The sequence below is a fragment of the Nicotiana sylvestris genome, chromosome 1 (assembly GCF_000393655.2).
Source record: "Nicotiana sylvestris chromosome 1, ASM39365v2, whole genome shotgun sequence".
Classification (NCBI taxonomy): domain Eukaryota; kingdom Viridiplantae; phylum Streptophyta; class Magnoliopsida; order Solanales; family Solanaceae; genus Nicotiana; species Nicotiana sylvestris.
Window position 1 is genome coordinate 138,636,002 of NC_091057.1, and position 26,853 is coordinate 138,662,854.

Consider the following 26,853-nt stretch of genomic DNA (forward strand, 5'->3'; position numbering starts at 1 on the left):
GCTCTCTTCTTCTATTACTTTTTCGTTTCTACCATCTCTCCTCAAGCTCTTGGAGTGAATTTTTAATATTATATTATATTTTAATATTATAATGTATACCTAAATCATCGTCTAAAAAAATAAATATACCAGATATCTAACAATATTGCTTTGATTTAATATTTACATATTAATTAAGATTTTTAATATATATTTTATCTTTTATATTTTAATTAAATAAAGAAATAGTAATTTTCATTAAAAAAATTAAAATCAAATCTTTATTTAAATAGTATAATCCTATTAATCCAATCTTGATTTGGTTAGAGTCTGTTTGGTCAAGCTTCTAAAGGCCAAAAGTACTTTTTTGACCAAAAAAGTACTTTTAGAAAAATTTAAGGTGTTTGGCCAAAATGAAAAAAATATTTCTTAGCAGCAGCAGAAGCAGTTTTTCTGCTTATGGAGAGAAGCTACAAATTCTAGCTCCTTCCAAAAAGCAGAGTTAATTTATTCAAGACAAAAATAACCTTAAAATAAATGTATATATTTCAAATTATCCCTTATTAATTTAATTTTTCTTTTTCATTTCCTTTTGCTGTACATTTATTCTCTTTTTTATTTTATTTAAATTTTTATTCTCTTTCTCCTATTCTTAAGAGTAGATTTTAAATTTATATTGAATGATGTATTTTGACATATTTAAATTATCATGTAAATAATAAGTAATGCCAAACACTCAATATTATTGCTTTGGAATAACTATATTTTTATATTAATAAGAATTTTAAATTTATATTTTACTTTACGTTTTTTATTTTAATTGAATTCTTTTCTAATAAATGTTTAAATTTATTTTTCTTTTCTAAATAATACTAATCGCAAATTGAACATTTATTGTCCTTTTTTGTAATTTTATACTTAAAAGTGCTTTTTTAAAAGATTAGTCAAACACGATGAGCTTGCAAAAAACACTACTCAAATAAATCGGCCAAACACAAATTACTTATTTTGCAAAAGTAAGCATTTTTCAAAAGAAATAATTGTTGGGCCGAAGTACTTGTCAGACAAAATATTTCGACCAAATAAAATTTTCCGTCATGAAGCCATTTTTGACAATTAAAGGCCCTTTCAAGTTGTACTCAACAACCATTCTGAGCCTATTTTGAATTAGACGCTTTATTTATTCACAACAAAAAATCAATTAAACACCCCACCATGTCAGCCTCATCGGTGAAATCCACCTGAGCTGCCAACCTAAAATTAGTTTTTTTTTTACTAAAATAATGTGGACCCACCTAATTTTCACACCCCATCTCCTCCAATTCTCTCCGCAACCCTAAATTTCTCCATTACAACCAATCTGAAATGCGGAACATAAACTTCCAAACAAATAAAATTTTACACTATCCCTCTGAATACTAAAATGACAATGTTGTTTATTGTACAAGTATAATGTTCGATTCTTGTTGTGTCTTTTTCCCCCTTATCTAGTTATCCATACCCTAAACCTCTTCAACCACAAAAATAAAAAACGACAAAAAGAAAAGAGAGAGGTTAGATGAGATAATTGAAGAATAAAGAAGTAGGTGAACAAAAAACAATTCGACGGAAAAAATATCCATTCAATTATCAGACACAACAATCAATTTCGACGGAAAAAATGAAGGCTGCCGGAAATTTTTAACCCATCTGATTCTTCTTACTCTCTCGTCAAAAAAATGGAGTTTCTTCTTCTGCTCTTCTTTATCTTCATATTCGGACACCAATGACCTGCCATTTTCCGAAAAGAATTTGTAGCTTCAAAGGCGGCGATTGGTGGCGATGCGTCAGAAATGGAGGAGCCGGCGGCTGCTATGTAAAATGAGAGAGGAGATGATAAAGAAGTTATATTTTTTGTTAATTATATGTGTCAAATTTTTATGGCAAAATTACACGTGTTATTTTTTGATTGGTCCATGTGATATGTCACTGAGTTGTTCAGCTGGTTGTTAAAGTGCCGTTTATGTATTTAGCCTTATTATTACCCTCCTTTAAATTTTCCTTCAAGTTAAGTCGACACCAAAACTCCAATCTTATCTCTCTCTCTCTCTCTCTAAATCAATGGAGTCATTGGCAGCTTCATTTTCAGCTTCCACCACCACCATCCTCAATTCCTCTTCCAAACTCCACCACCACCCACCTCGACGTTTCCGCGTCCTCTCCCTCTCCCTCCCCATCTTCCACAAATTCAAAACTTGCCCCAAATTTTCCTCAAAATCTCCAAATCATCTCAATCTTCTAATTGTCCGAAGCTCCAGTTCCAGTTCCATCACCGCTAAGCCGTCCTCGGAATTTCAGAAAAAAGGTGGTAGAGACCGTAAAGAGGAGGATAACAAGCTTCGTGCTCTTCGTGAGCTCTTTACTAAGCCTGGTGTTAACGTTGACGCTTATATTATTCCTTCTCAAGATGCCCATCAGGTTGTATTTTATTGCTTTTCTTGAATTCACAGTCCCTCGATTTTTATTTTTTTAGTAACCGTGGTTTGCGATAAAGTTATGCTTGTTTCAATCGTTGTGTTAATTGTAGGCTCTTGGCTTTAGCTTTTGTGTTGCGTAGTTTTGAAAAACCTAATGACTTTTAGAAGTATTAATGTTATTCCTATGAGTGAGTTTTGGTAATTCAGTTTAAAATAATGTTGCTATATTGGTTCTAGAGCCTGCTGATTTGCTATATACCTGATTAAAAAAAAAAGCCTATTGATTTGCAATATCTGTTCATTTTGGTAGCTGTTACTCAAAGATTTGTGTTTCTAAAGAATTTCCGCTTTCTGTTTAGATCAAGATTTGCTATTTAATTAGGCAACACCTTCTTGACATTTTTAAGTGGTCATCTGATGCATATGAGTTTCGTGAGTTAAACAAACTTTTAGTGATGTCTTTTTATTGCATTGACTTGATTCATGACAACATGTAGATAATGAATCTCCTGGTTTGTTAATCCTATTTTTTGGGGAAGGTAGTAAGTAATTTCTGGGACTATCTAGTGGCTGGGAAGACAAGCAACAAATTAAATGAACTATGTATTACCTTATTTTATGAGTTTTACTAAATTTGAATTGCTCTTATTTGTAGAGTGAGTTCATTGCTGAATGTTATATGCGAAGAGCCTATATATCAAGATTTACTGGAAGTGCAGGCACTGCGGTTGTAACCAAGGATAAAGCAGCCTTGTGGACAGATGGACGATACTTCTTACAGGTTTGTATTATGTGCATGGCAGCTCTAGTTTTAGTGATCAGTTTTCAAGGAAGTAAACTGAACAGTTTGGTTGGTACCCTTTGTCGGTACCTACTGTCTTCTAATTGATTTCTTTTTCTCTTTGGTGTTTGTAAACAGGCTGAGAAGCAGTTGAACTCGAGTTGGGTTCTCATGAGAGCTGGTAACTTGGGGGTGCCTACTCCTAGTGAGTGGCTTAATACTGTCCTAGCACCTGGTTGCAGGATTGGAATAGATCCCGTAAGTAATGCTCAAATATGCTTTCTGATTTGTGCATTGTTTTAACTTTTAAGTTCCAGTAAAATCTAGTATTGGAATGAAAACATGTATACTTATAGGGAGAAGTCAGACGTATTCCTCAATTTGTCAACGAGTTCACATATTTTCATATTTCTGCTCATGCCTGGAGAAGGGGCATGACTCCCCCCTCTCCCCCTTCTACCATTCATCGGACTGCCCGTTCTATGTTCCGGTGTTGGGTTAGTCCAAAACATGACTTATTTATTTTTGACTTGGTGCCTTCTAATACTAGTTCATCTCTTCTAGTTCAAAACTTCAAATTTGTCAATCTTGCAAGCGTTTTTCTATTTGAGTTGACTGCATCATAAGTAACCTTGCATTTTCTCTCCTCTTATATCAGTTCTCTTTGTTTTGGTGAAGGGAGCAGTTTCTTTTTTCATCTGATGCTGCAAAAGAATTCAAAGAGGACATTTCTAAAGGAAACCATGAGTTGGTCTTGCTGTATGATTTCAACCTTGTAGATGAAATATGGAAGGAGTCGAGGCCAACACCTCCAAAGGAACCAATTAGGTTGCATGGCCCGAAATATGCTGGTGTAGATGTGTCGTCTAAGCTTTTGTCATTGAGATCTGAGTTAAGACATGCTGGTGCATCGGCAATTGTTATCTCCATGCTTGACGAAATTGCATGGCTATTGAACTTGGTAATCCTCTTTACTTGTTCTTTAAAATCTTTTTTACTTGGTCAAATGTGCACAAATAGATCATTTTTAAATTAGATTCCTGCTTATGTGAGATTTTTTTGTCACGACCCAAAACTTAACCTATCGTGATTGCGCCTAACATGGTACTAGGCAAGACGACTACTCAGACATTTCCAACACTTTCACTTTGAGATATACTAAAATAGTTAAAATAACTAAAAATCTCATAAAACGGAATAGAATATCATAACTCAATACATAAGTTTTTCCAAAACCGGGGTGTCACTGAGTATATGAGCATCTACATAAAGACATAGCAGTACACTGTCTAGAAAGTAGAACTGAATAAATAAATTGAAAGATAGGGGAGGAAAGTCAAGGTTTGCGGACGCCAAAGCAGCTACTTCGATGATCTCCGAATGTCTGAACTCTGTGAATCAGCAACTGCCGTGATTGGAAACACCTGGATCTGCACACGAGGTGCAGGGTGTAGCGTGAGTACAACCAACTCAGCGAGTAACAAGTCTAACTATTGGACTGAAAGTAGCGACGAGCTTTGCAGATACAGTTCAATTACGGAATTACAATACAGAAATGTAGGCATGCTTTCAAGTTTAACGGTTAAAGCCCAAACAGGTAAATCACGTTAAATTCAATTGAAACAAGATATGGTACATCTCAGTATCTACGTGACAGTTATATAAGCCAACTGAAGTACAAAACAGTAATGAAATCATATGCATACTCTCAGAGTATCAGTCACTCAGTCCTTCCATTCACTCCATCCTCACAGTCACTCCATCCTCACAATCACTCCATCCTCGCAATCGCTCGGCACTCGCACTCACACTCAGTAGGTACTTGCGCTTACTGTGGATGTGCAAACTCCTGAGAGGCAATTCCAGCCCAAGCGCTATAATAAGCCAATCATGGCATGGATCACATAAACATGTTGCGACATGCAGCCCGATCCCATAAATATCCTCACAATCGGGCTTTCGGCCTCACTCAGTCATCAATCTCTCCAGTCTCTTGGGCTCACAAGAATCATGATAATCAGCCCAAACAATGATGATATAATGTATCAACAAAGGATAACAGAGACTGAGATATAATATGCAAATAATAGCTGTGACTGAGTAAAAACTTTTCAACTTAAGCAATTAATTCAACATGTAACATGACCTCTGTGGGTCCTAACAGTACCAACATGTAGCCTAGGTAGGATTTCTAACATGATCGGCAACTCAATTTCTCTAACACGTGGTGAAAACACAATTAACAACAAGATTGATCAACTATAAAGTTCCATGGAATCAACCAAGTCACAGTTCTTATGGTGCACGCCCACACGCCCGTCACCTAGCATGTGCGTCACCTCAACACCAATCACATAACACGAAATTCGGGGTCTCATACCCTCAGAACCAAGTTTAGAAGTGTTACTTACCTCAAGTTGTGCAAAACTCTAAACCAACAAGCCCTTGCCTCGCGAAACGGCCTCTGACTGCCTCGAATCTAGCCACAAACAATTCGATATAATCAACTCAAGCTATAGGAATCAATTCCATATGAAAATGCTAAGTTCTTAATTAAAAGTCAAAAAGTCTAACTCAAAAGTCAACTCTCGGGCCCACGTCTCGGAATTCGATAAAAGTCACAAAATCCGAACATCCATTCAACCACGAGTCCACCCATACCAAAATTACTCAAATTCGATACCAAAATCTCTATCAAATCCCTAAAATTCGGCCTAAGGACTTTCCTCCATTTTTTTCCAATTTTTCAACCCAAATCACTAATTAAATAATAAAACCAAAGATATAAACATGGAATTTAACCAAAACTAATTAAGAATCACTTACCCCAATCACTCCCTTGAAAATCTCTCCAAGAATCGCCTCCAACCGAGTTCCCAAAATCAAATTTGTGAAATAGACACAAACCCTCGTTTTGAAATATTTAAGTTCTGCCCAGATGCCTTCATCGCGATCACGGAAAATGCTTCGCGATCGCGAAACACAACTATGCTGCCTAGAAATTTAACCCTACGCGAATGCGTCAAACACCATGCGAAAGCGAAAAACTAATTCCTCAACCTACGCGATCACGGCCTTTTTCACGCGATCGCTGAGAACAAACGCGTGACCCCAGCTGCTGCCTCCTATACTCTACGAGAACGCGACCTTAGCCACGCGTTCGCGATTCATTGCATCCCACAACTACGCGATTGCAATCCTCATCTCGCGAACGTGTAGAACAAGGACCTCCACTGCCCAATTAAGTCTACGCGATCGCGTATAAGGAAACCAGATCAGTGACACCAGAAAACTTCAACCAATCTCCAAGTCCAAAATTTGACCAATTAGCCATCTGAAATCCACCCGAGTCTTCCGGGTCCTCAACCAAACATACCAACAAGTGCTAAAACACGATACGAACTTAGTCGAGCCTTCAAATCACACCAAACAATGTTAAAATCACGAATCGCGCATCGATTTAAGCCTAATAAACTTTTGAACTTCTAACTTCAACATTCGATGCCGAAGCTTATCAAATCACGTCCGATTGACCTCAAATTTTGCACAAAAGTGAAAAATGACACAACGGACCTACTCCAACTCCCGGAACCCCAATTCTGAGCCTGGTAACCACAAAGTCAACTCTCGATCAAACTTCTAAATTTTCAACTTTCGCCATTTCAAGCCTAATTCATCTACGGGCCGCCAAATCACTATCCAGATACACTCCTAAGTCCAAAATCATCCAACGGAGCTAACAAGATCATCAAAACTCCATTCCAGAGTCGTTTACACATAAGTCAACATACGGTCAACCTTTTCAACCTAAGCTTCTAACCTTGAGACTAAGTGTCTCAACTCATTCTGAAACCTCCCCGTAACCGAACCAACTACCCCGGCAAGTCCCATAACAACAATTAAGCGTAAAATGAACAGTAAATGGGGAGAATGGGGCTACAACTCTCAAAACCACCGACCGAGTCGTTACATTTTTGGTCTGAGGTATAGGAAGAAACTATCCTTCTATTGTTGTAAATTCGGTTAACTGTGGACAAAAAGTAAGCCTATCAATAGTTCTTACATCTGATAATCTTAATCAGTTGAAAATGGAGCTCGGATGAGTTCCATTTCAGCATAATTATCCTTTTAGTTGTGTCTCTTATGTTCCTCTTCAAATGAACCGGAGCGGGATCGCTCCTGCCGAGACGGCCGTTGCTCACCGGATTTCCTGCAAATAAGCAATACAAGCATATATGGTGCGTAATTTAAACATGATGCAAATTCCCGTCGGACCATGAAGGTTGTCTTTGGGCGGTTAGGATGACGTCCTTAGACCATGATGTCCTGGGCCATGAAGCGTATAATAAAGGATTCGTAGGCCATGAAATGATGCTCTCGGGCTATGAACAATATCTTGAATATTTTACACTTGCTCTAATATAGAGTTTTCCTTTTTTATTCTTGATAAGTTTATAAGACTAGTAATCAATATTCTATGATTAACAATTGGGTTATCAGTTAAATTTCAGGGAACCAGCTTCATTCTGATTACCAAATTTAGTATTTCTAAAACTTGACGTTAAAAGCTTTTTCCAAGATTATCTCTGGCAGTATTCACCGGATGAGAAAAATTCTGGTGATTATGTATTATATATGCTAGCACGTAAAAATATTTTAAGTGACGACATAGATGTAGTTTGATTGTTTCATCAAAAGAAAAAAAAGATAATTTGATTGGTGCACCCAACTTCGACATTCAAGATCTTTTGATTTTTGCCTGCACACTGATTAATTCTTTGAAAAGATGAGATTAGCATAGAAATATGAATTTTAGTGGAAGATTTAATTTTGATGGCCCTATAAATAGTTAGTTAGTGGATTCGTTGTAATTTTAATGGCTAATAATTTTCTGTCTTCAAAGAATATTAATTGTTCAACTTCCAATAGTGGTTCAATTTCTAGTCCTCAAGGATATTTATAACATTGGAAGGCATATGACAAGATTTCAACGATGCACAGCAAGTGTCTTAGCATGCTTTGGCTTAAAGTTGAATGATGACTTAAATTTCTTTCAGTTGTGTGTTTTCTTATTTAAGCTGCTTATTCGTTTAGTTATTTACTTGTGTCTCCAGAGAGGTAATGATGTCCCACATTCACCAGTCATGTATGCATACTTAGTTGTGGAGATAGATGGAGCAAAATTGTTCGTTGATGATACTAAAGTAACACCTGAGGTTATGGAGCATTTGACAAATGCTGGCATAGAATTGAGAGCATATGAATCCATTCTCTCTGAAATTGAAAGGTGATTTTGAAGCATTAGGATTTTCTTTTTTTCTTTTTTCTTTTTTAGAATTGCAAAATTTGTCTTCTCGTCAACAGTTCTATGTCTTGTTTGGTATCACTCTGGCAAGAACAACTGCAGGGAGAACTGCAGCCCCAGAGAAGCTTGCATTTATATTAAGCTCAGCATTTGAGTTTCAACTCTACAAGCAGCATCCTAAACTTAAATGCTAATGGAGATATTTTGCATGCTGCAATTATGTTGGTCCCTGTTTCTAATAGAAGAAACTCTTCAACAACCAAAGCATTAGTAAGATCTGTGCTTTTGGAGAGAGTTTCTCCATGATAAAATTTGACTCCAGAATTTCCCTTTTCAGTTTGGCAGCAAAAGGCGCAAACCTTTGGTTGGACACTTCATCAGTCAATGCTGCTATTGTAAATGCATATGAATCAGCTTGTTACAAATATCCTTGGAATTCTGCAACTAAAAGCAGGAGGAAGAAGACTGCCAACCTCGATTCCAATGGTCAATCTGGAGGACCATGTGCAGTGTATAGGAGTTCTCCTGTATCTCTGCGTAAAGCTGTAAAAAATGATGCTGAGTTAGAAGGGATGCGTAACTGCCATCTAAGGTAATTGAAAATCCAATCCACCCCTTTAAGCATATGTCAATTGTCAATAACTACTGCCTATTATCTCACGATCTATATTTTCAAAAGCATACTATTTCACCACTTCCCACTCTATAAGTGATGTTGCTGCCATATAAGTCCGCCAACACTTTCATTATGCCTTCCACAAACCTCCCCCATGAGGTAGTCTAATATATTTTGTTCTCCATCCTCCCTCTTGCGTTCCGTTTTTGTTCTCCAGAGAGATAGCTCCTCCATGTCAAACCTGCATATCCTTAATTGTAATCTACGTGTCGGAAAAAAAAATTAATAAATAAACAACAATAGTAATAATAATTAGGGTATAAGAATAATAGTATTAATGTCTGGATAACTTTGAATCATTTTCTTTTACTCTATGGAAAACCATACTGTGAATTTTTTTGTTGTACGAGAGATGGTTGCATAGCTTTATAGCGTGCCGTTCATTCTTTTTTGTCTTTTTATGGTGAAGCATTATATACTTACTTTGAGGGATTGCTACGTCTTATTCAAGTATGCATGGCTTAGTAATACTTTAATGGATAATCAATTTTTTTTTTTTTTTTACCAAGAATGGATAATCAATCTGTATCTTCCGATGTAGGGACGCGGCTGCCTTAGCTCAATTTTGGGCTTGGTTGGAGGATGAAATCCAAAGGGATGTCATTTTGACAGAGGTAGAAGTTGCAGACAAACTTCTTGAGTTTCGATCCCACCAAGATGGCTTTCTTGATACAAGCTTCGACACCATAAGTGGTATATTGGTTTCTACTATCATGATTGAGCTGAATTACGAAACTTAAATAGTAGTGAAAAGCTAGTGTTTGTCTTTGTGGACTTTATAGTGGATAATAATAGCAGCTTCTTCTCGAGTGAAGAAATATCAGAATATATATATATATATATATATATATATATATCAAGATTATATCCCATGCTTATCTATATTCTTTCCAATTCAGTTTTCGACTAGCTTTATGAACTTTAGAATGCTTTAGATCTGGTGGAGATAGAATTTTGTTACTTCGACTTTTGTTTTCCGTATTTTCTGTTGATGCTTTCAGTAGGAGAATAATTCTACTCTCTACATATATAGATCTTCCTTACTTTCTTTTCAAAAAAAATATATTTTGGTCTTCCCTCTTGTGCTTAAGCTTCTTATAGCTGAAGAGCTTTCACGACTTTGGGTAATCTGAATGTATTTTTGAATAGTCAAAGACAGTAGGAAACATTTGTACTCCCTCCCCTCCCAAACATTTCGAAAATCTAAAACATTAGTATTGGCCGGGAAAAGATGTAGGCCCTTATATTGACCTTTTGTGCTCTAAGGAATAGAATATAGGACAACCTTGTATTGGAAAGAAAAAAAAGTGTTTCCAATAAAAGTTTTGGCTATATACTGTAATGGTATTTTGCTTTTGAGGAGAATGATATTGTTTTCATGTTGGCTAAAAAGAAATTTTGGACTGTTCTGTAAGTTGAACAAAGGAAGTAGTTGATGACTTTGGGATGAAACGGCAGGTATTTGCAAGGTCACTTTGCATTGTCCTTTTTATAAAGTTCGGGATTTATTTACAATGGAAGATTCCATATTTTTTAACAATACTCATCTTGGATCTGATTTCACCAACACAATTCATCTGGTAGTTTTTCTCTCTCTTTTTGCTGGATTCTGCTTGTTCAAATGCCCTACTTGTGTCTTGTTGTCTATATACATTCAAGAAATCTTCATCCCATCCTACTAATGGAAAATCTTTATGGCTCCCATTATGTTCATAGCCATGTCTGCATATTCAGTGCCCTATGGCCATCAGTTAAATATCACCATAGATGCTACTTGATAGTTTGTAAAGTGTTAGAGATAGCTATGTAATTGTCCCACATTGGAATAGGAGTAGTATCCCCTTTGTATAGAGTAGCTATAAATAGCACCTCTTGTATTGCATCACATACAACATATCAATATATATCATATTTTCTCCCGTGCCTTCTCACATGGTATCAGAGCTATCGTGAGAGATTTATCGCTGTGCATAAATTCCAGCGATTCCGGGAAGTAAAATCAGTCACCGGAACCCTTTTTCCGGCGACTTTCAAAGTTGTTTTGCGTCTGCTTTGTCTCGGTCAGTGTTGTGCACAAAATCCAACACTACCACAAGAGTAGTCACTGTCCGGCGACCAAATCCCAGTGAAAATCTCCGGCGGTACTGTAGCTGTCCAAAGAAAATTTTCCGGCGAAGTTCCAACGTTGCGTGGGCCACCTTCTGGCCATTTTTTGGCGACGACTCTTCAGGACAGATTGTTTCCCTTGCAATTCCGAGCCTACCCATCCAGGTTACACCAAATTCCGACCACTTTTTTATTTTTCCGGCATGAATAGTGATTTCAAAAAAAAAAGTGGACTTCCGGCCATTTTTTGAAAAAGTTCCTTCAGAACAGTTGGGTCTTCTGGTAATTCCGATCCTACCCCTACTGTTTTTATTTCATTCCGACCACTTTGAATATTTTCCGGCTGCAACAGTAACTTTCCAACTGCTACAGTAGTTTACTATTCTGGTTCAGTGTTCCTTACTCTATTTTCAGTGGATTACAGTTGATTATTTCTCTTATTTGGTAATAATTTACAAGATGTCTTTGGGAATTGATGTTTTTGGGTCTAAAAGCATGAGTTCTGGAAACTCTAATGTTATGATTACCTCGGAACCTTTAATGGGAGGTTCAAACTACTTAGCTTGGGCTTCATCTGTCGAGTTGTGGTGTAAAGGTCAAGGTGTGCAAGATCATCTGATTAAACAGTCTAGCGAAGGAGATGAAAAGGCGATAGCGCTTTGGGCAAAAATTGATGCTCAATTATGTAGCATCTTGTGGCGTTCTATTGATTCTAAGTTGATGCCTTTGTTTCGGCCATTCCAGACATGTTATTTGGTTTGGGCAAAGGCTCGTACGTTATACACTAATGATATATCTCGCTTCTATGATGTGATATCACGGATGACAAACTTAAAGAAGCAAGAATTAGATATGTCTACTTACTTGGGTCAGGTACAGGCAGTCATGGAGGAATTTGAGACATTGATGCCAGTTTCTGCTAGTGTGTCAAAACAACAAGAGCAGCGACAGAAAATGTTTCTAGTTCTTACACTCGCTGGACTTCCTCATGATCTTGATTCAGTACGAGACCAGATTTTGGCGAGTCCGACTGTCCCTACAGTTGATGAATTATTCTCTCGATTACTTCGCCTTGCTGCAGCACCAAGTCACCCAGTGATTTCATCACATATACTTGATTCCTCTGTTTTTGCATCCCAGACAGTGGATGTTCGGGCATCTCAAGCTATGGAGAATAGATGAGGAGGCGGTCGTTTTGGGAGATCTAGACCCAAGTGTTCTTATTGTCACAAACTTGGACACACTCGCGAAATGTGTTATTCCTTAAATGGCCGTCCACCCAAAAATGCCTACGTTGCTCAGAGCGAGACTACAGGTAACCAGGGCTTTTCTGTATCTAAAGAAGAATATAATGAGCTCCTTCAGTATCGAGCAAGTAAGCAAACATCTCCACAAGTAGCCTCAGTTGCCCAGACTGACACTCCTATTGCTGGTAATTCTTTTGCTTGTGTTTCCCAGTCTAGTACTCTTGGACCATGGGTCATGGACTCAGGCGCTTCTGATCATATCTCTGGTAATAAATCACTTTTGTCGAATATTGTATATTCACAGTCTCTTCCTACTGTTACTTTAGCCAATGGATGTCAAACTAAGGCACAAGGAGTTGGACAAGCCAACCCATTGTCTTCTATCACCCTAGATTCCGTTCTTTATGTTCCTGGTTGTCCTTTTAGTCTTGCATCTGTTAGTCGTTTGACTCGTGCCCTCAATTGTGGTATATATTTTATTGATGATTCTTTTATTATGCAGGACCGCAGTACGGGACGGACAATTGGTACAGGTCGTGAATCAGAAGGTCTTTACTACCTTAACTCGCTCAGTCCTTCCACAACATGTCTAGTTACAGATCCTCCAGATCTAATCCACAGACGTTTAGGACATCCGAGTTTATCCAAACTTCAAAAGATGGTGCCTAGTTTATCCAGTTTGTCTAGATTAGATTGTGAGTCGTGTCAGCTTGGGAAACATACCCGAGCTTCCTTTACGCGTAGTGTTGAGAGTCATGCAGAGTCTGTTTTCTCCTTGGTTCATTCTGATATATGGGGTCCTAGTAGAGTCAGTTCAACCTTGGGATTTCGTTATTTTGTTAGCTTTATTGATGATTACTCAAGATGTACTTGGCTTTTCTTAATGAAAGATCGTTCTGAGTTATTCTCTATATTCCAGAGTTTTTGTGCTGAAATCAAAAACCAATTTGGTGTCTCTATCCGCATTTTTCGCAGTGATAATGCCTTAGAATATGTATCTTCTCAGTTTCAGCAGTTTATGTCTTCTCATGGAATTATTCATCAGACATCTTGTCCTTATACCCCTCAGCAAAATGGGGTTGCAGAAAGAAAGAATAGGCACCTTATTGAGACTGCTCGCACACTTCTAATTGAGTCTCGTGTTCCGCTGCGTTTTTGGGGCGATGCAGTTCTCACAGCTTGTTATTTGATTAATAGGATGCCTTCATCTCCCATCAAGGGTCAGATTCCACATTCAATATTGTTTCCCCAGTCAGCCTTATACCCTCTTCCACCTCGGGTTTTTGGGAGCACATGTTTTGTTCATAACTTAGCCCCGGGGAAAGATAAGTTAGCTCCTCGTGCTCTCAAGTGTGTCTTCCTTGGTTATTCTCGTGTTCAGAAGGGATATCGTTGTTATTCACCTGATCTTCATAGGTACCTTATGTCAGCTGACGTCACATTTTTCGAGTCTAAACCTTTCTTCACAACTGATGTCACTTCTGCTGACCACCATGACATATCTGAGGTCTTACCTATACCGACTTTTGAGGAGTTTAGTAATCCTCCTCCACCTTCAACCACAGAGGTTTCACCCATACCAACTTTTGAGGAGTCCAGTGTTATCCCTCCTAGTTCCCCAGCCACAGGAACACCACTCTTGACTTATCATCGTCGTTCGCGCCCTACATCAGGCCCATCTGGTTCTCGTCCTGCACCTGACACGGCTCCTACTGCGGATCCTGCTCCTAGTACACCGATTGCACTTCGAAAAGGTATACGGACCACACTAAACCCTAATCCTCATTATGTTGGTTTGAGTTATCATCGTCTGTCATCTCCCCATTATGCTTTTATATCTTCATTGTCCTCGGTTTCCATCCCTAAGTCTACAGGTGAAGCATTGTCTCATCCAGGATGGCGACAGGCTATGAGTGACGAGATGTCTGCTTTACATACAAGTGGTACATGGGAGCTTGTTCCTCTTCCTTCAGGTAAATCTACCGTTGGTTGTCGTTGGGTTTATGCAGTCAAAGTTGGTCCCGATGGCCAGATTGATCGACTTAAGGCACGTCTTGTTGCCAAAGGATACACTCAAATATTTGGGCTAGATTACAGTGATACCTTCTCTCCAGTGGCTAAAGTGGCATCAGTTCGCCTTTTTCTATCCATGGCTGCAGTTCGTCATTGGCCCCTCTATCAGTTGGACATTAAGAATGCCTTTCTTCATGGTGATCTTGAGGATGAGGTTTATATGGAGCAACCACCTGGTTTTATTGCTCAGGGGGAGTCTCGTGGCCTTGTATGTCGCTTGCGTCGGTCACTTTATGGTCTAAAGCAGTCTCCTCGAGCCTGGTTTGGTAAGTTCAGCACGGTTATCCAGGAGTTTGGCATGACTCGTAGTGAAGCTGATCACTCTGTGTTTTATTGCCACTCTGCTTCAAGTCTATGTATTTATCTGGTAGTCTATGTTGATGATATTGTTATTACGGGCAATGATCAGGATGGTATTACTAATCTGAAGCAGCATCTCTTCCAGCACTTTCAAACTAAGGATCTAGGCAGATTGAAGTACTTTCTAGGTATTGAGGTTGCTCAATCTAGCTCAGGTATTGTTATTTCTCAAAGGAAATATGTGTTAGACATTCTTGAGGAAACAGGGATGATAGGTTGCAGACCTGTTGACACGCCGATGGATCCGAATTCTAAACTTCTGTCTGGACAGGGGGAGCTGCTTAGTGATCCTGCAAGCTATAGGCGGCTGGTTGGTAAATTAAATTATCTCACAGTGACTAGGCCCGACATTTCTTATCCTGTGAGTGTTGTAAGTCAGTTTATGAATTCTCCCTGTGATAGTCATTGGGATGCAGTTGTCCGCATTATCCGGTATATAAAATCGGCTCCAGGTAAAGGATTACTGTTTGAGGATCGAGGTCATGAGCAGATCGTTGGGTACTCGGATGCTGATTGGGCAGGATCACCTTCTGATAGACGTTCTACGTCTGGATATTGTGTTTTAGTAGGAGGAAATTTGGTGTCCTGGAAAAGTAAGAAACAGAATGTAGTTGCTCGGTCTAGTGCAGAAGCAGAATACCGAGCAATGGCTATGGCAACATGTGAACTAGTCTGGACCAAACAATTGCTCAAGGAGTTGAAATTTGGTGAAATCAGTCGGATGGAACTTGTGTGCGATAATCAAGCTGCACTTCATATTGCATCAAATCCGGTGTTTCATGAGAGAACTAAACACATTGAGATTGATTGTCACTTCGTCAGAGAAAAGATACTCTCAGGAGATATTACTACGAAGTTTGTGAGATCGAATGATCAACTTGCAGATATTTTCACCAAGTCCCTCACTAGTTCTCGCATTGATTATATATGTAACAAGCTCTGTACATATGATTTATATGCTCCGGCTTGAGGGGGAGTGTTAGAGATAGCTATGTAATTGTTCCACATTGGAATAGGAGTAGTATCCCCTTTGTATAGAGTAGCTATAAATAGCACCTCTTGTATTGCATCACATACAACATATCAATATATATCATATTTTCTCTCGTGCCTTCTCACATAAAGAATGTATAATTCTTCCTATTTAACTTTTTTCAGATGTATGGAAGTTTTATGTGATGGAGTGATATTCAATTTTCCTTAACGTGTCACGACCCATTTTCTGAACAAGCCGGGACCGGCACTCGATCACTAAACATGACCAAGCGAACCATCTTTGCTTATCAAATCTATTATAACTCCAAACTTTATATGCAACACGGCAATACTCTAACCAAATGCTTTTGATTAATTTAAATATTTAAATAAATCAACTCCAAAACTTTATTCGTAGTAACTACTGAATTACTGCTAAGTTATTATCAAAAATATCTAAATCTTAACCCAATGACTATGTCTATGAAGCCTCTACTGATAAACTGACGCACTGCTCGGGACATGAGATTTCCTGGCCAGTTTTCTAAGTAAACAAAGAAATAACCAAATAAAGATGACTCAAAGGAATACTCTACGAACAAAAGCGGAACTCACCAATAACACTGGAAGAGAAGGAAGTCCTAACCCGTAGCCTGGTCGCCTGCAAAACCAGTTCCTATGTTGTACCGCAGACCAACGTAAGTTCCCAAAAGAGAACGTCAGTACCATCCATTGTACTCAGTGAGTCTCAATAACAGGGGCCGAAACTTTAATAACATATACATTACGAGCAAAGGTTCTAAATGCATGTAAAACATTAAGCTTATAAGAATAATTCTAAAATAATTGCATAATAGCAGTTTATGAATATTCTAAAAGAAATTCTTTTCTTTTTCTTTCTTATAAAAAAATACTTCTCTTTATACTTTGGGAGTTCCAACTATCCTAACTTAATTCTGTTTCAGTCACCGTGTGATCGGCACGGGTTCGATCCCAACCTGATCGAATAGGCCCAATCCACGAGGTGCCACTCGCTTCATGGTTCTCAGCGCATGTATCATGCCTTAGCATGGCTAAGTAAATTCTCAGCAACGAGACCCTCGGCTCGTGTGCTCCCTACTTTGGCGCAAGTAGTTTCAGGAAGTCAACGCCTTGGTCAGGACCCTCGGCCTGGTCGATGACCCCTTCTCAGAATAAAGGATACTCCCAAAAATCTTTTCTTTCTAAAACTTCTTCGTCTAGATCTTTTCTTCATAGAACATCATGTACATGCTCATGCTGGTATCCTTAAATGTAAAGCATGGCATAAGAATGAAATAAACATGTAAAAGTATTTCTAAAGATTCTTGGTTCTTCATAAATTTTCAACATGAAAATAGCATATAAGAATAACACAAAAATCTGAAAATTTATGCACGTATATCATAATAAGTCGTCTAAACTTTTGTGAGAACAAGTCTAAGTTAATAGGTACTCACTCGCTCTAATTAAGTAAATATAAACTCTTTTAAGCAATTCATCAAACACCTTGTATGCGTGCTTTTGTGAGTTAAACCACTTTAGTAAAGGGTTGTATCAACTCACCTCAAAACTTCTCGAGTCAATACGTAGACCCAGTCCAATTGCACCAGTCAAACAATCGATTCTACAACAACCAATACATTTTAATCAATTTTAAAGTTTCTCACCTCAACATGAAATTTACTATTGATACCGAGAAAGAAGGGAACTAACTATTCAATTCTTACCTATTACTACCGTAGGATAATTAACAATAGGAAATTTTATATACCTGAGTTCAAGAATTAGTGGTTTGTAAAGAACCCTACGATTTTCTTTTTGTTGCTTGTGTTTGCTGCGTTTGCTGCGTAAGAGAACAGCGTTCTGTTCCTTGTGCGAATTTTTACTCCTACTGCTTTCTTTCTTTGGATCTCCTTTACGTCCAAGGTTAGGCTTTTAACGCCTTAAGCCTTTCTTTTTCCAACAGCCCTTTATGGGCTTAGGAATGTCCCTCCAATTTTCTTTTGTTATTTTTTTTTACTTAACTAATTATTAATGATACTCACTTTTAATAATTAGAAATATTATATTATTAATATTCCATAATTATATATCCAACTATTTATAAATAGGGAAGTAACTCAAAAATCAATCACAAGGGTTTAAATCCATAAAGAAGAAAAAAAAAATTGTGCACTCAAGGCAAGATTAAAAAAAAAAAAAAATTCTATATTTAGCGAGTCTTGAAATTTATATAAATTTGAGGAGTGTTACATAACGGGAGTATGTGCAGTAAAATTTTAGATTACTTATTTTGAGATATCGATGAAAAAAATGTCTGAATCAGCATAAAATGAACAATGACCGGCTAGTTAGGTGTAGAATTTTCACACGATGGTATTCTTTCCGGTCATTTTCATAACTACAAATTTATATGTAGGTGTGGGTGCCAATGGCGCTATAATTCATTACAAGCCAGAGCCAGATAGTTGTAGCATTGTGGATGGGAAGGAACTCTTCCTCTTAGACAGTGGAGGCCAATATATTGATGGAACGACTGACATTACTAGGACAGTGCATTTCGGTGAACCATCTGCGAGAGAAAGAGAATGTTTCACCCGAGTGCTACAGGTAAGCTATACCTTTCTGCCAGCAATGGTACATATGTTATATGGTAGAGTTTTCTGAAATTGGATTATACTTCAATGTAAATCCTTACTAATAGGAAACCTTAGCTGATCGGAAGACTTACATTTCAAGCATCTAATTATAAAACATTAAGAAAATAAAGGGAAAGGAGAACCTAAATTGGAGCCGCCTAGTGCCTCTCTCTCTCTCTCTCTCTCTCTTTAATTGGTAAGTAGTATTGATGTCAAAAGCAGCACTAAGAAAGTGCTGCAGTTACATCCAAAAAGTTGCAAGATGGGAGCAAGAAAAAAGAACCTAACAGCTTAATGCTTTCTCTCTGGGGGTGCAGCGTCTCCCTCTTATGCCCTAACTTTGTTCTATTTATAGATATTGTGAAATGACTTTTTTGTAAACCAGAAACTTTTCAGCTGCGCATAGGTGCCATAGCTGTAAATTTTTGCTGAAAATCTCCTTTGATGGACGCCAACACGGACTTCCTTCAGCTTTGCGCATGTTTGAGTATTTTGACCATGTCTTCCGGAAGGAGTGTCCAAATGATGAACCGTGTAATTTGATGGAAACTAGACTTCATGAGCTATGATATAACCAATTTTCAAGCTCAACTCTTTATGGATAATTTCCAGCATATTCTTGAAAATAGAGTTAAAATCCATCTTGTTTATAGCATATTTCAGAGAAGCTCCTTTTTTCCCCCTCATTGGCAGATTTGACAAAATAAAGGTTTCATAAGAAAACATTATTGTGGAATCAAATTGGGTGCCATTTCAAAAAAAAAGATACAATAGTTTCGGACTCCCCCGAGCTTAAGGTTCAATTATGAGTAACGGATCAACTAATGTAGTAAAACAGTGAAAGGAACCTATAAAGTACCTCAAAAACTTAGGTAGCTTAGGTAATTGATTTTGTCCATGTAAAATCAACTCATCAATGACATTCCTTTTAAGTCTCCATTTCAAATGTTACCCTTTGAAGCACATGTCTTGAGGTTGTATTCTTGGTATTCTGTGGTACCCCGTTTTGTTGCATTGCTAGATAAGTGCTTCTATAATTGTTTAGATACGTTGTAGTTGATTAAAACATTTTCAGGGTCACATAGCACTTGACCAAGCAGTTTTCCCTGAGAATACCCCTGGTTTCGTGTTGGATGCATTTGCGCGGTCTTCCCTATGGAAGGTTGGCCTTGATTACCGGCATGGTAAGTGTGCTCAGTTCTGTGTTCTTATACTATTAGGAGGTTTTAGTGACAAAGTATTTCCTTTACACGTGCTCGTTATTTCCTCTAGGAACTGGGCATGGTGTAGGAGCTGCACTAAATGTTCATGAAGGCCCACATAGCATTAGTTTCCGCTTTGGAAATATGACTCCCTTATTGAGAGGAATGATTGTCAGCAATGAACCCGGTTACTATGAAGACCATCAATTTGGCATTCGAATTGAGGTACTTTCCCCATTTCTCCATATTCCGTACCTAGAAAGAATAGAAAGCTATTTTCTTTTTGTTTTTAAATCATGAGTATCTCTTGTATGTTTTAAATTTTTTTAGTTATTTGAATCGATAAATGGGTTCCTAGTGAAACTTCTCTTCCTTTTCTCTTAGGGAAGTTCTCTATACATCTTTTAGTAGATCAGCTGCTAAATTTTGATATTAAAACATCCATAGGTATATTAGTTGAAGCATACACTTCCTTATTTTCTGTTCGAACTTAAAAAAGTATCTGAGAGCTCATAGGTTGCTACAGTTTCAGGTCAAGTTCCTTATTTAATGCTGAAGAAAAAAGTTCATTAAAATCTGATGTTAAAATCTCCATCTTGGTAGAAGCGGAATATGACAGAAAAAATTGCGACTTTTCCTGTAAAAACTTGGAAGTTATAAGCGGTGTGTGGAGCTTCTTTTCTGCATGAATTCTCATTTGATTTGATTGTGAAAGAATTCAGTGAGGATGTTATGCTGTTGTTTGGTGCTCTATTGGCATCCGTGTACTATACTTTTGGTTCGCAATGTAATCATGTTTACCTTCCATACTTAATTTCTTTGCCCTAATGCAGGTTACGTCATAAAGTTGTGTCTGGTTTTTATTATGTAATCTGATTTTTACTCTTGCTTGTTATCCAGAATCTTCTTTACGTTAAAGAAGTAGACACACCAAATCGTTTTGGAGGAATAGGGTATCTGGGATTTGAAAAGCTTACTTTTGCTCCCATACAGGTATGGTAGCTCACAATGATCTATCTTTGCTTTTACTAGTGAATTTTACCCTGCTGTTAAACAGAAAGAGATTGGCCTTGGCAATTCTAGACTGTACAGTTTCTATTACGCACAGGTTGCAGGTCAATCTGTTTATTTCTTCTGTAGTCTACTTCTCCACTGTAAAATTAGGAACAGGCTTTAGGTAATTAAATAAATTCAAAGAGCTTGGAGGTTGTCATTGAGAATGGATGCAACAGACATGAACCAGTGAGACATTATTACTCTACATCAGAGTGCAGGAGATTATGGGATATATATGACATCCCATGCATTTGACATTCCTAAAGACTCATATATTATAAGGTCTGACATGCCCTATCATGTATGAGTGTATATAAGCTTCAGTCACGAATTTAGACTTCAAAGCCATCTTCAGATGACTGATAAATGAATTCCGTTGTTTACCCTTCTGTTCTCGTGACCTGCACTGATTGACAAATCAACTCATTCTGGAGTGTGTGCACTATGCTCCATCACTCTTCTGCCATAATTTCTAGTGATATGACTACTTTTTGCTTCTTATCATCCAGACTAAATTGGTGGACTTATCTTTGCTCTCTGTTGCTGAAGTAGAGTGGCTCAATAGTTACCATTCGCAAGTTTGGGAGAAGGTAAGTATCCCAACCATTTCTTTTGTTCTTCTTTCTGTTCCCATGATATTTAGTATGTTCTGTGTAGAATGAACAAGATCCTTACTTGACTACCAACAAGATCCTGCAACCACTTTGCTGTAATCTAGTATATCATAAGAGATTCAGGTTATGATTGTTGTATTGTAGCAGGTCAACTGTGCTGTTGGCATATGATTCCTCATATGCTGTTATTGTGCTGTCTATTGACTTAGGTTGAGGTAGTAAAATTCATGACGTTTGTTATCAAAGTTAAGAAACTGCTCTTTTTGGCACTGTAGTTGTTTTTGTCCCAGTTTCCTTTGTCCAGGAAAGACAAGTGGAATAGTTGTTAGTTGTTTCCTCCTCCTCTTCCTTCCACACCCCCCCAAAAAACAAAGAATAATTGTCGTTGCTTTTTCATGCTCAAGACTGCTATTTGATGACTGGAAATCATTTTCAGGTGTCACCTCTGCTGGATGGTTCTGCACGTCAATGGCTTTGGAATAACACAAGGCCTCTTACAAAGCTGTAATTCCTGTATAGACACTGTCAATACTACGATGTTCCATCCTTCACCATTTGTTGTACATAGGAGATAAATAATTTGATAATTAAGAGTTACAGCTACTCATGTACACTATAGACAGGTAAATGAACTTTGTAGTACAATATTAGCCCCCGGGATTTTGGTCTTAGTGGTAAAAGTGCATGACGTGATGTGTGGGTTAAGCGCACATCACGGATTCGAACAGACAAAAGTCCGGTATTCAAGTGGAGAGGGGTAGAGGTTCTGGCTCATTATCCACCGAGTTTCGAACCTTGTGCCACTTGCATTGTGAACTGAGTAGCATTAATAAGGATGGTAAAGGACCTCTGTAAATGTACAATATGATTATTCGATTTAAGGTTTAGCCTTGTGGCTCATCTCAGATATAATGATTGCGGCAAGTATATGATATTCCGAACAGTAATCTTAGAAGTTATTTGTTACGCGAGAAAGCAGTGAAATCCAGCTTTACTCTCAACTTAGCTAAAAAAGATTACTATATAACAAACCAGATTGCTGTGACACCCCCCACCCCCAAAAAAAGAAAAAAGAAAGACTGATATGGTAAATCATTGAATAACCAGAATTGGCCGAATCGACATGCTTTTTGTTTAAGTGTTCAATAGGTAATAGGCTTTCTTTAAGTGCCTAACGGAATAGTTCGAACAAGTTTAAGGGGTTGTCCATGTATCGAGCCAATATTATGTCACATAAAACAGTCATTTTGGATAAGAATATAAGGTATACCGATATAGAATATAATGCACTAGAGCCACATTCAGGTTTCCTCTCAATATAGAGATACCTAGATTATTACAAAATTGGTGAAAATTACAACAACGTACAAAGAAAAAAGGAAGTATGTTTTGACTAATAATATGAAACAGGGAGAAGAACAACAAGGCCAATAGAGATCCCAAATAGAAGAAGTAATAAGCCAGTAAAATTGACAATGAGTGCTTCTTGTCCCTTTTGAAGTCCTAAGGCTATGAATTTCTGAATTAAGCCTGTCTCTGCACTTACTATTCCCATGAAGAAGACGGCTATTCCATAGAGAACATGCCATGGAGCTAATCTAGCCCTTCTCCAGTTTTGCGCCCCGGGGAAGAAGAATACCAACAAGGAAACAATGTACTGTCCAAAATTAACATTATTTTTGTACTTTTTCTAATTGAATATCAGTGATAGTATTATATTTGAGCAGGTTATTTATTTGTTCTTACCAGCAAGGCATATAAGCTAACGGTGGAAATGCCAATCCAGGAATGCAAAGTAAGGAGGTTAGATTTTCCAGTATCATGTTGAAACTTGAAAATTGCAAAGAGACCAACAATGCTAGAACCAAGACCTATGGAATGCAGAAACATGTGGAAGTATTTTCTTGTCCTCCTTTTTGCTGGGATTGTGGTAAATGCCATTATAGCTGAAACAAAGTAAACCCCATATACTCAATATTTTAGTTCGAGACCAAGGCATTCTTTACAATTTTCTTATATTTTTAGAATTTGTTTTTCATCATTGTTTCAGAAATTTGTACCTTCTCCGGAAATTAGGACAAATCCAATGATCATAAAGAATGGATGTAGCTGCATGAGGATCATTGACATCATTAGTAAGAGAAAACGAGAAAAAAAGACCAAAAGGAGGATACATTTGAGTAGCTGATTCATGATAATTGATCAAAAATGTTATGGCACGTTTAAAACAACAAGTTCAAAGGATTTTACTTTATTATGTCAAGGAAGTTTTTTTTAAAAAAAATATTAAATTCTTTGTCCAGTCAAATATCGCCATAAAACGGAGGAATGTAATAATAGCTAGAGGGAGAAGCATTACATTGAAAAGTTTGGTTGAAGTGAAAGAAAGTCCATCTCTGAACTGAAGCAGCCAGACCAACAACAGAGTTGTGATTGCTATGAACAGCAAATGTGCGAAGAAGGTCAGCAGCGTCGACACTGGCACCCCCGCCGTTCTGTAGCTTCCACGGCTCCTACTATTTCCTTTCTCCACCATCTCTACTCCTTACCTTTTCTTTTCTAAACTGATATATATGGACGAGGGAGAAGAGAAGAAGAAAGAATTTATAAGTACTACTACATGATATATGCTGTAAATGTGGTCTTTTATAAAGGTTAGCTAGGCAAACAAAATTTCATTAACTATCTTCATTATTTTTTGTTTCTACTTAAGCAGTCAAAGTACATTATATTATCTTATATTTAACGGAAAGAATTTTGAATTGCTATCTTAACAGTTTTGGAAGAACGTAATTGAAACATTATTTATTTGGTCTTACGGCTCAAGGCACAATTAGTAATTGCCATATGCTAAAGTTAAAATTGGGTTGGGTTGGTAACTACGAGAAAGATATTATCCGGCAGGCCGGTCAGCTATATCAATACATCCCAAGTTTGAACAATATTATCGACCTTTTCAAACCTCCATTAATTAACGCTGTGACATGGTAAGTTTGTTTTTTCTTTTTCCTCTCGAACAGTGACATGGTAAATCATGGAATAACCCAAACTAACTGTGCTGTACGCGTGCGTATGTATTATGTTACATAAAACAGTCATTTTAGATAAGAAATATAAAAGATCCCGCGATCTGCACTCTTCTGTTTTCAACCCAAGATAGTGTCCTCCTACGTGGTACTTTGCAATTACAACCTAGTGTAAAAATTGCAGAATCAACTTCCAACTCCTTTTGTTATTAGCCCATCTTCAACCAAGCATATTATCGCGTGAAGTGCAGCAATAGGTAAAAATTGCACGGGGCATCCTATTTGGTCGCCTCCATTTAACTTATACCCATTTTTTTTTAATAGTTTTAACTTGTACCCACTTTTTAAACAACTTAAGCCTCCTTTCTCCTCATCTTCCTCCTCCTCCTCCTCCTTCTTCTTCTTCTTCTTTCTTCTTCTTTCTTCTGCTGTTGTTGGTGCTGCTATGAAACTTCAGTTCATGGGATGATTGCCATAAGTATGTTTATCAGATTATTTAAAAATAAATTATAAATAATTACGTAAGTTAGTAGACAATAATTTGTGAATATTTCCACGTAATTCTGTTCTTTTCACGTTTATTGTTTTCAAAATTTATGATTTAGATACTGTTGGCAATCTGATTATTTTATAGTAATAATATACTATGCAATTAAAGGGTCATCACCTGTTTTAATTGCATTCTGTGCTTTTGAGGCCTTGAAAACCTCATTTAGAGTCACCTCGATTTGCGTGCACAGTCCGGGCGCTTAGCCGGAAAGCTTAAATATGAAATTCTATGAAAAATGATGAAATTTGAGTTTAAAATGAATAAAATTTGACTTCGGTCAATATTTTGGGTAAACGAACCCGGACCCGTGATTTGACAGTCCCGAAGGGTCCATAAGAAAATATGGGACTTGGGCGTATGCCCGGAATCGAATTCCGAGGTCCCAAGCCCGAGAAATGAATTTTTAAGTAAAATTATTTTCTGAAAATGTTTAAGGAATTTTGAAATGAAATCTAATTAGAAAGCGATAGTATCGGGCCCGTATTTTAGTTCCGGCACCCGGTACAGATCTTATATATGATTTAAGTCTTTTCTGTAAAATTTGGTTGAAAACGGAGTCTGTTTGACGTGATTCGGACCTAAATTGCTAAAGTTGATGCTTTACGAAGTTTGAGAAAAATCCTTTGATTTTGAGGTTATTTTGGAGATTTGATCGCACGGATAAGTTATTATGAAGTTGTTGAGTTAGTACGTATGTTTGGTTAGGAGCCCCGAGGGCTCAGGTGTGTTTCAGAGGCATTTCGAAAAGTTTTGGACTTAAGAAAAATTGCAGAAACAGCTGATCTGGTGTACTGATGTTTTCTTCTTCGCATTCGCGGGAGAACCCACGCGAACGCGATGCATTAATTGTTGCTGAAGGAATTTCCCTCTACGTGAACGCGTAGCTCAGGTTGCGAACACAATGCACTGGGGGGATATGCCTTCGCGAACGCGGTCCTGGCCACGCGAACGCGAAGGCCAATCGAGCCTGGGCGGGGGTGGGGCAATTGTCTTACGCGAACACGACCCTTTGGACGCGAACACGAGGGCTCGAGGAGATGACTCTCCGCGAACGTGAGCCCGTTCACGCGAACACAAAGGTCTATAGGCCTGACCCATCGCGAACGCGAAGGGTCTGTCGCGAACGCGAAGAGCATTTTCGGCTAGTGATTTAAAAAGGCCAAAAACAGAATACTTTCGGGATTTTATAAAAATTTCACAAACCTCTTCTTCTCCAAAGCTCTTAGGAGATTTTTGAAGCTTCTCTTCACCATAATCTCTTGGGTAAGTAATATTTAACTTGTCTTATTCATTTTTCATCAACGCCCACTAGATTTTTAGGCCTAAAACATGTAATTAAGGGTAGAAATTAGGGATTTGGGTAGAGTTAGGTCTTTTAGATTATTTGTGATTTAGACCTCGTTTTGGGGTCAAATTTGAAAACAAATTATACATTCGGGCTCATGGGCAAATGGGTGATCGGGTCTTGGTTCGAACCTCGTGTTTTGACCAAGCGGGCCCGGGGTCGATGTTTGGGATTTTGGGAAGAATGATTGGAAAGTTATAATTGAATATTGGAATTGGATTGTTTAGCACTTTTTGATGATATTGAGTCAATTATGTATAGATTCGATTGGGTTTGAGCCGAATTTGAAAGGAAAAGCGGTGTTCGAGGCTTGAGTTTGTCGTGAAAGTTCGAGGTAAGTGTTCGGTCTAACCTCAGCTTGAGGGATTAGGAGTTGAGTCCTATTTTCTACTTGCTTCTTGTTGAGTGCAACGTATATGCATGGTGACGAGTATCTATACGT

General features: G+C 37.8%; 1 protein-coding gene and 1 long non-coding RNA gene across 2 annotated transcripts; both read left to right on the plus strand.

Moving 5' to 3' along the window:
• Nucleotides 1-1,269: 1,269 nt before the first annotated feature.
• Nucleotides 1,270-22,402, plus strand: LOC104215026 (aminopeptidase P2). Its single transcript, XM_070168452.1, has 13 exons — nt 1,270-2,436; nt 3,091-3,216; nt 3,355-3,474; nt 3,902-4,177; nt 8,331-8,503; nt 8,859-9,113; nt 9,739-9,890; nt 18,399-18,589; nt 19,694-19,802; nt 19,891-20,045; nt 20,721-20,813; nt 21,386-21,466; nt 21,927-22,402. The coding sequence occupies exons 1-13, from the start codon at nt 2,080-2,082 to the stop codon at nt 21,996-21,998; spliced, it is 2,160 nt and encodes a 719-aa protein (XP_070024553.1). The 5' UTR covers nt 1,270-2,079; the 3' UTR covers nt 21,999-22,402.
• A 626-nt stretch (nt 22,403-23,028) lies between these two features.
• On the plus strand, nt 23,029-23,749 carry LOC138880395 (uncharacterized). The gene is made up of 3 exons (XR_011403034.1): nt 23,029-23,144; nt 23,218-23,446; nt 23,541-23,749. It is a non-coding gene; the product is annotated as an uncharacterized lncRNA (long non-coding RNA).
• The last annotated feature ends 3,104 nt before the right edge of the window (nt 23,750-26,853 follow it).

Coding starts and splice junctions, on each gene's coding strand:
- LOC104215026 (XM_070168452.1), top strand. CDS start 2,080: ATGGAGTCATTGGCAGCTTCATTTTCAGCTTCCACCACCACCATCCTC. Junction 3,217..3,354: donor ATGGACGATACTTCTTACAG/GTTTGTATTATG, acceptor GTTTGTAAACAG/GCTGAGAAGCAGTTGAACTC. Junction 20,814..21,385: donor TTACTTTTGCTCCCATACAG/GTATGGTAGCTC, acceptor CTTATCATCCAG/ACTAAATTGGTGGACTTATC.